Raw genomic sequence first — 10,399 nt, 5'->3', positions numbered from 1 at the left:
TTATTTTTCAATAAAAATGAAACGATTTAATTAAGTTAAATGGTTTACTTAAATTCTGTATTATTGTATACTTCTTGTTCTTGCACTTAACGCATTTTAAATATTCGTTGAAAAAAGTATTGTGTTGTTCTTTTCTTTTTTGTTAAATTTGCATTTTTTTCTGTTGTTGGTTGTATTATTTGTAATAACTGTGTTTTGTCGTAATAACTTGTACAATGTTAAATAATATGTAAAACTTAAAAGAAACATATGACAAAAATTAAATATTCTTCTATGTAGAAAAAAACATTACATACAATTTTACTTCCACACTTTAAGTAGAGTTGAAGTAGCAATAGTCATAGTAGTAAGTAGTATACATGGAGTAACTAGTAGTAGTACGAATAGGACTAATGAAGTTCACGTACTTTACATACAAATGTGACTGTTGTTGCATTTTGCGGCAACGCATTGATTCTAAACCTACTTCTGTACTACAATGTTTCGTTAGGTTTTAGCAAAATTTACACCGCAACGCCTATGTGAGCGAAAACCTGCGTCCAAAAAAATAATTTACAACAGCTAACAATTAAATACCAATACGGAAGTGTGAAAACAAATTAGGTACCCAGTTGGCAGAGAATGCAATGCGGTTAAATATAAAATAAAATTAAGTAAATATTTAATACATAGCTTATAACTAAAAAAATAAAAAGTAGTGAAAGAAATACACGGTTGTCAAGTGTGAAAAGATAACTTAAACTCGGATAACAAACAAATAGTGTGGACGTACTTATATATATATATATATATAAATATATAGCATATTCGAATTTAAATGCGCTCTTTTGACTATGAATGAAAATGTTTGTATGTTTGTATTTATGAAGCGCATTTATAAGAGTTTGAAGCGTTTAGGCGAGTTGCTGTTTGTTGTTTTAGTTGTACACAATACACAACCAACTGGGTATTAGATAGTGGATGCATAAATTATAAACGAAATAAATATAGTACTTTGTGGTATCTCTTGTACATGTATGGATATAAACAATGGAGTATGCATACGTATAGCAAATATTATTCAAAAAAATATCTCTTGTCGCTGCTGGTAAAACTCGTATGAAAAATATGCAAACAAAACATACAAGCACATATATTCTTCTAAGTGAATAAATTGTTTGTCTCAACTTCTGCGATTGCATTAACATAAATTGTGACAATTTGACGAAAAGTTTACACTTATATTAAAACAATTAAAGATTTATGTAATTATATGCAACTATAATAATGCTTTGAAGTTTTGTCTCGCATGTTTTTTTTTTTTAATTCTGTTTATGACAACTACAGTTTTTAACATTCACGTCTTACACTTTACACGATTTTCTCTTTTTTTATATATAAATAAATTATTGTACGTTATAACGTTAATAAAACAATTTGAAATTTTTTCCTCTTTAACTACGCTTTTAAATTGCAATATATATTTTTTTCTTTTCTAATTTTACGCCGCGTTCTACTTTAGTTCAACTTTAACTGTACTTTTACATGCATTTGCTCAACTAACTTCAACGACAATTCACCTCGCATGCAAAGTATCGTTGCGTATTTTAAAGCGAGTTTGTTCGTCGGCACTGGAAATCATCTTTTTTTTTGTATTTATAGTATTCTCATTTTTAGTAAATTTTTTCTTCTAAACTTTTAGTTACTCAGTGTTTGCAGCGAATTTGCTTCAACGCATTATTTTACGTTTTTTGTTAGTTAAATCTAATTATGAATTTTAATCGCAGTTTCCGTATTTCATATGTGCTTTAATTTAATTTTTATGTTATATGCAAGCAGGTATGTAGTTTGTATAGATGTATGGATGTCCGTCTGTATGTAGTATTTGCAATTTGTATGGTGAGTGGCTATACTCAAATTCATTACAATTTTTTCGTTTCTAATTAGTTTTATATGTATATAATAGTATATATATATATTTATGTCTATATATATAATGTATTCATCGATTATCGAATTTTTAATTGCTAGCGGTAACAAACAAACAACAAATGCACCATCTTCAGTATATATGTACGTAGGAGTCGCAGCCTGCCTTATTGTTTTTATTATTACAATTATTATTTTTTATATTAGCTACAACATCTCTCATCTATAGTTTTGTATAATTTCCTGCTCATTCTCTGTAATGCGCTGTCACACCAACGACGCAAACCGTCATATACACATAGGCGCGCACACATACGATGGAGTACTACCAACTTGCCAGGCGGTATCTTCTGTAGTGTGGTGGCGGTGGTGTGATTTAGTTTATACTCGATAATCGTTCAAATGGCACCAACTCCAATGCCTCATTCGCTGTAACTATAGCTGTTGTTGCTTAATTGCCATTTTAGACTTTATTATGCTGCGATTTTCAACTGCATACATACTCAATCGTCAGCTGGGTTTGTAGTTGTTATGACGTCGTTGGCGACATCGTGCTCCTGCTCCATCAATATGGTTCAAAATCAGTGCGTTTGCTGTTGATGTTGATTTGTTGTTGATCTCGAGACTGGTCGACAGCGTACTCGAGGCGGCAGTGTCCATGTCGTCGTGGCTGTAGGTCATAGAGATTCTTTCGATGGTACCCAAATGATTGGTCCCGATTGTGACCAGATCATCGCTTTGACTTTGCTGTAGATCTCTTCGATGGTGTCACCTTGGACAACTCCTGCACACGAAAATACAAAAAAAAATGGAAAAATAAAATTAATATTTGTTATATAATTGGGAGTAAAAATTTTGTTTTATATGTAACCTGTGAAATATTCGCCGAATTCTTGTTCCATTTTAATCGCACGTTCGTATGTTTTCTTCGCTTGCTCCTCTGTCATGCGACGATTCATTTCCCTGGTGAAATATATTAAAAAAATATGAATTTTGTGCACAAAATAAGCTCGAGTTTGCTATCCATTAGTGCTCCCGCCCTTCTTCGCATGGCTGTTTGAATTTTAAAATGAGCTTTTATAATGGTTTTTATAAATAAGCAGCAGGTCACTCCAAAATATTATTATTAAGCAAAAGGTTATAAAACATATATGTATCTACTCGTTCACTGGAATTAGGCAAGGGTTATCCTAAGGACCTGAACCAGTTGCCATCGATAGCATAGAATCGAAAAACTCGGTCGAAATCAGACTTTCCTATTAAGATAGCCGCAGTTAATTGATTTCAGCTGATACATAATTAAAACAAACATGGTGCGATGGCGGCTGCTGTAGCCAAGTGGTAACAGGTGCGTACTACCGCTCGGTAGGATCTAGGTTCGACCCTTCTGATGACAGTCGGGCGTACGTTACCGGAATGACCCAGACTTTTATCTGGTCAAAGACTTTCACTCCAGCGTGTGTATGCAATTTGTATGTTATTACGACAACAACAACCAAGGTTTGACCCTTGACCCTACACTCGCAAGTTGATAAGAATAGAGCAGCCACTAATAGAAGGTTGACTAATTTGGCCTTCGCTCGGTAATCGAGGAATAGTGGGTTTGCTGCGGTTCTCTTAAACGGAATATACGGCTTCTCTAGGGGACACGAACGGACATAGAACTATTTGTGTTATTTGAGGATACAAGGTTCGAAGCGAATATTTCGCACTCCGAAGTATCTGTTTCAGATTTCTGAGACAATATTTCGTACAACGTAAAGCGAAAAAAACCACACAAGCGGTTTGTGAAACCTACTTTTTTATTTCGCCAAACACCATACAAGCATGACTCGTTCAAGCAGAGAATCTAGATTTTCTTCCACTTTACAGTGTGAACGATTTTGGTCTTCTCCACTTTTTCTCTCTTACGTCCCCACTCGGTGAAAATTTGGTTCGGAATAAGGCGATTTTCCCGTACACAACGCAAGCGGTTTGATAAAACTACAACAATGTGGACAGAAATCAAATACGCGTTAAGATTAAGTGTTAAAGAATTTACATAACAGTCATCGCAAAGGCCGCTGCCCAGAAGATAATTAAGGTAGGCCTTCTTAAGTGTACCCATTCTAAAAAGCTTTTACCCAATAATGCTCAGCCTCCCTGCATGTCTTCTGGAAAGATTTTGCTGTTTGTAGTTTTACGTATTAATTAGCATTACAGATGGATTTCAATATGCATTTGAAGTTGCAATAAAACACATTTGGTATGAACCTTAAAAGATGTACGATTTTTATGAATAATAATAAGGCGGCTATAGTGAAGAAAAGAGAAAGGAATGCGGAGTCAAAGGTCTCTTGACTCTCAGAAAAGCTTTTTAGCTCCTGAGCTACTCTACTGACTTGGTATTAGCTAGTACTTACTAAAAAATAACAGCATTCACTTACATTATCGAGTCCACCGATTTAGGTTTGATAAATATAGCAATTGGATAGAGTTGAGCGACTTGTAGCCGCTTTATGGCATTGCCCGATACATCCAAAATGCAATGTTTACCCTTTTCCGCAACTTCGCGCACACTCGCCACCGATGTACCGTAAAGATTATCATTGTACTGTCCCGCTTCGATGAATAGATGATTTTGTATATCGCGTTCCATTTGTTCACGTGACGAAACAAAATGATAATCACGACCATCTACCTCGTAATCACGTTTCGGTCGTGTCGTGTCTGAAGCGAAGCAAATAAATATACATACATAAATACATACTTACATACATATGTACATATGCAAACCTAAAATATAACTTCACTATACTTACGTGGTACACAGGAGCCAAATTTATCTGGGTACTCGGATATCAAATCGTCATTGATGCGATCCTTCAACGGCCCAAGCACGATTACCGGCCGTGTGTAGTTAATGGATAGCCGTTGTACGGCCTCGTAGGATAGCACATTTTCTTCGGATGCTGTAAAATATGCATAAAACGGGATGTCATGGCGGTAATGAAGAAATGAACGAACGCACGAAATAGATACGATGCTTGCAATGTAAAATATGCAATCGATATTTCTTTAATATTTTGTATGTATGTAAGTAAAAAAAAAAATATTATATTATTTTATATATAGATATTATAAGTTAATTTTATAAATATTTACTGAAAGAAAGTTACTACGGTTTTTGTTTTTGCGAATCATTTTCCCTACCAACATTATCGAATACAACGATTGCATAGCGCAATTTTTATTTTAATGCGTTTTTGTTTGTTTGCTTGCTTGCATTCACTGCTTTGCTAAAAAATATTAATTATTTAATTAATCATAGGTTTTTAATTTTCAAATTTTTACAATTCAACCAAATAATAATTTGCTAATTTATTGATAAAGAGCAAACACTAATTTATTTATAATTAATTATAAGAGGCGGAACAAAAACAGAAAAAAATAGAGCGACAGAGACAACAAAGCGCAAACGATGGACAAAACATTTTAGAGGGACATTTCAGACAGATACTACATAAATAAAACGGTTCAATACACATTTGATGAAACAAAAAATAATTTATGTATGTACATATGTGGTATATTAAAAAAACATGAGTAAGAACTGCGCATTTTTATGTAAACTCAGACTTTTTATAAACATATATGTATTAATAAAGTGCATTTACTAAAAGAGCTTTTTACTTTGTAAACACTTACAGGCCTATTCTGTATTGGTAACAAAAATTTTGTAACTGGTAAATGAAGTTCCTGTAAATTTTTAAACCGTTTTCGCATTGTGCGCACTGGCAAATTCTGTTACCATCTCATAAGCAGGGAACAAAATATTTCCCCGTGAAATATGCAACACCAGAATTTCTACAAGACCTCATAGCTGAATAAATTAAAGCGTTACCAAGGTACTTAGAATTGCGATTACAAGAAGTGGTGTAATTTTTTGGTAACAAAATTTTCCGGTCACAAAATGTTCGGAAACAAGCATAATAAGCTTGATATTATCATTATCAATACCGCAAACCGAAATTCAAAGCAATATCGTAATATTGTTTTTAGAGAAAGCTAAGCAGTTCTGAGTTCAGATTCGGATTCAGCGACCCAAAATCCACTAGAAATGGCTAGTCTTATCTCACATAAAATTTTCCTGTCACACTGTGTAAACAAAATGGAGCTGGATGCCTTTGTGTACATCAGACAATCTTGCCTATCTTAAGCCTAACTACAAAAATATTAAACATTTTAAACCATAATACTATATATTAGTGTTAGGCAGTATCGATACCAAAGTACTCAGAACTCGATTCTTAACAGGATCGACAGCACCCGATTTTTAAAAGTATCGATACTGAGTACTCCAAAGTACTCAGTACTCACAAAAGAACCAGAAAGTACTCAGAACTTAAAAGAACTCGAAAGTACTCAGTACTTGCAAAAGAACTCGAAAGTACTCAGTACTCAAAAATACTCTGTTTCAATCATCACTTTTATACATGTACCTACTCAGGATCGATTCAAAGTACTCCGTATTAAGTGTCGACTTAAAAGTACTGAGCTTTGTTTACATTTACCGGTACTCAGAAATTATTGTTCCCAATTTGAAGTTTCAATAGTTTTCAAGTACATACAATACTTGTGACCAGAAAAGTTAGTCATTCATTTGGCGTAATTTGGGATCAATATATTAATTCGAATAAAGTGCTGGCAGCTTGTGAGATATCTACACTAAGTATTGAAATGCTACCAACATGTATATATTTATAGTAAAGAAAGTACTCAGTACTCTCAAAAATACTCGATCCTTAAAAGTACTCGATACTTCTATCAACGATACTATCTATCAACGATTTTTTAAGACTTCTTTAAACATTTCTAGGAAATTCATTGTTGGCATCTGTTGCACCCTAAATATTATGTCATGCCAAAAATCTAACCGGCGGTTACTCTGCCTGTAAGCAACAACTTTCTAGTAAGGCATTACAGAAAACATTGGACGGATGTCTACTGAGGACACCCGAATGAAACGCCCCTACAAAAGAGCAGCCCCGAGGCTCTAGCAGCGCTCTGAAGACATGCAGAATTGCGGTGCCAGATGCGGTATTCTTGCGCGGGCGGTGGGAGTTTGGGTTTTAGTGGGTAGCCCAACACGCTTCGGTGAGAGTCCAACACTCGGGGAAGGTAGTATAGAGACTAGCGCCCCCGGCCAGTGCATAAAGCATTTCCCTCTCCTACGAACAAAAAAAATAAAATAAAAAATTGCTATTTCATACAGTTGGACTTTTTTAAGTACACTGCCGGAAAAAAGTATTGGCACACCGTCAGCAAATCAGCGGGGTTTTATTGCAACTTCAAAATTGCACTTATTATACTAAAATTTAAATTTAAAATTAAAACGTTTAAAAAAATAATGAGAAAGTTGCAAATTTATTGAATTGTCCTGAATTTCTAGAAATATATAATTAAAAAGTTGAAATTTATTAAATTTTCCTGAGTTTTGCACAAATTTTAAAAATTTGAATAAAGTATAGTAAACACTTTCTTCTCTGGGCAACATACTAACCAATTTTTTATTAATTATTGTACAGTGCTAATTTTTTGGACACAGAATTGCGCGATCCTTCAAGTCCTTTGGATCAATTATACCAGCCTGAGGTCGAAATACCCAATCGACTGAATTTCCATCTCGAAAATAATATCTTCTGGTACTTCTTAGTTTTTGAGTCTGGAGAGAGTTCTCGACCTTCTCTGACCCGCAACAGAAAAATGCAATAATGAAGTTCTCTGGAGCGCATATTCGTTGAGAGTTTAAAACTCTAAACCAGGCATGGGCAGCGTTGGCAGCAAGTGCACAACGCTGCCCATCACTGCTCTAAAGCGTTCTCTTTCTTTCCGCGCAAATATATCAAAAGTGATCTACTCAATCTTAAATCGGAAATGTCGAGCACTTTAATTGATATAAATATAACTTGTCTTTGTGTGATAAGTAAATCGCTTGGAATAAGCGCCTTGTCATAGAATAATATTTTGGATATAACACAAATTGAGGGTCCTCCGCCTCCGAACGGAGGCTTTTTATGAGAATTTTTTTCATGCCAGAAATACACTCGGAGCTTTGACATTAATTTCGATTTTGCGCGGAATCGAACACAGGTCCAAAGGAGCGGAATACGCTGAATAAATTCTGAGATGGTCACATTTGTCGCAGAGCTTTGGCAAATATTTTTCAAACAGCAAATGGTATGAGTAAGTCCTCTATTTGACGTCAAAATTTTACGAATGTGATACCCAAATACTCGCATATTTCGCTTATTTCAGTTGTTATGGTATAAGGTTGAGGGGAAAACTGTGATAACTTGATAAAATTAGGCTTCTAAAGTCACAAAGTTAATAATTTTTCTATATGTATTTTATGTAATTTAAAAGCATACGAGTAACTCTTTTGACTTTTGGAGTTTATAATGTCTATCATATCTAATCTAATTAATTCAAGGAATGGTTTTAAATGACTTTTATTTGCAAAGAGGAGAAATTAGAAAAGTATCAGGAAGACAGTATTCAAGATTATAAAATACTTTTTACGCAAACAAAAAATCCAGTAGCACAACAACAACAGACCAAATTATATATCCATATACAATCCGCACTTACATACATAAACCAAATCATAACAGAATGTAGAACTAACTGAAATTCGGAAAAAAATAAACCAAGTGTAGAATGTCAAAAATGCGATTGTTCTACGGTTTTGTTGGGTGATGGTAGGTAGATGCGTTCAGAACCTAAATAAAATATGGCTAAAAGGGTTGCTAGAACACTACGGCATACGAACTACTAACGAGCGAATGCGACAACAAATGGATGGATTTTCAAAACAAAAAGGACAGGTGATAAGCCTAAATGCTAGGCAAAAAATCCATTGTTTTGTCGCTACGGATTGCATTTGGCACACAAAATTCAAAGTTAAAAATCATTCGCATTTCAACTACATATTCAATGGGTGGGTGGGTGTAAGTGTATGCAGATATGTATGTATGTATGTGTGTACAGGGTAGGGTGTGTACGAAACACAAGCGTTCCGGTGACAGTGATGTTGGAAATGGTGGGGTCGTGGCAAGGTAGAAGGAATTGTGTGTGTGTGGCTACGAACAAAGAGCAAGAGAACAAAAGGAGAACAATACCAACAAACAAACATAAGAACTAGTTGAGAACTGTACCAAAAAAAACGTGAAAGTGAAGTGAAAGACGAAAAAAAACAGAAAAATTACTTGAAAGCACAACTTAGTTCAAAAATTCTATAGTACAACTAAAGACGAAAGCTAAGTATGTACTAAGTCAACAGCCAAAGTAAAGAAAAGGGGCAAGATAAAATATGAAAATGTAAGAAAAAAGGGACCAATTTGATAAAAAAAATTTTGTTCTTCAACATTTCTGTGTCCTAGATGCTAATAGGCGGCAAAAATGCGACTAAAATAGTCGGCAAAAAAACAAGCTTTTCCTTGGGCGCATACGGGAAACAAACAATTCTCTAATTCAATCGGATTGTTGGTGAGTTAGACAGGAGTACATTAAGATAATCGTACCTACTACAACTCAATATACTTTTTAAGAAAACAAAACTTAATAACAATCAAGAATATCAATCAACAAGCTCAATATTTCAAATGTAAAACAAGCCAACGTAAGGATAACGTAATATAGGTCGTTTTTCATAAACATAACGCAACGCAATGTAACGTAACGAAATGTAGTAAGTATTAAAATATCCAGTAGAACAGTGTGGGTATAGAACAATTTGTGTGACTATTATTAAGGCGTTGCGCTGAAACGAAACATAGGGCGGCAAAACAAGTGTGTATGTGTGGGTGTGTGTACGTGTAATTAGTGAAGGAGTTAGAGAAAGTAAACGAAACATATTAAGAAATGCACAATCGGACGAACGAATGAACGAACGAACGCACGAACGAAACAAACCAGAAAGTAGACGCTTTAAGACAAATGAATATTGAAATTAAGAGAACAAAATACTGTAATTTTCAATACTTTCTTTTTAATGTATGCTTAACTCTGATACTACGTTTTCAATTAAATTGATTTGTCTTTAATATTTTTATGTTTTACTCTTCACAAAAACTAAAATATAATACTTTTTCGTTGCTTAAATAAACTAACTTTTAACGGCAATTGTTTTAAGTGTTTCACTTGATAATTAAGAGCTGCTTTTTTAACATTACTATTTTATTTAAAACATTTTTTATGTTGGCACGCTTTAATTTTTATTTTAATTTTTTTTTTTTTGTAATTCTCAGTTACTTCAGCCGCTGAACTTACGATAGTCAGCATCACTATTCTCCAAATAGATTAGTGTTATCTGCTCCATGTCTGGCAACTCCACACGGTAGATTATTTCGGCTTTTTGGTGTAGAGCAGGTGTTCGTTGTTGGTTCATTGGTTTGTTGATTTGTTGGTTGATCAAACGGTTGTTTGGTTGGTGGTGGTTAAAATAGTAGTG

The 10,399-nt window shown here is 34.2% G+C and overlaps 1 protein-coding gene across 1 annotated transcript in view; it reads right to left on the bottom strand.

The window, feature by feature from the left end:
• Positions 1-10,399, bottom strand: part of LOC118733626 (disks large 1 tumor suppressor protein) — a gene marked incomplete in the record, with an annotated part of 154,815 nt that continues 144,416 nt past the window's right edge. Inside the window, 5 exon segments of the mRNA XM_036463119.1 lie at positions 1-2,692; positions 2,780-2,871; positions 4,335-4,617; positions 4,710-4,859; positions 10,219-10,299. Of these exon segments, the coding sequence (XP_036319012.1) occupies positions 2,586-2,692; positions 2,780-2,871; positions 4,335-4,617; positions 4,710-4,859; positions 10,219-10,299 (713 nt within the window).

Source organism: Rhagoletis pomonella, unplaced genomic scaffold (genome assembly GCF_013731165.1).
Source record: "Rhagoletis pomonella isolate Grant_MI unplaced genomic scaffold, Rhpom_1.0 Rhpom_scaffold_00002, whole genome shotgun sequence".
Taxonomy (NCBI): domain Eukaryota; kingdom Metazoa; phylum Arthropoda; class Insecta; order Diptera; family Tephritidae; genus Rhagoletis; species Rhagoletis pomonella.
This window is presented reverse-complemented; position numbering and strand designations above follow the sequence as displayed.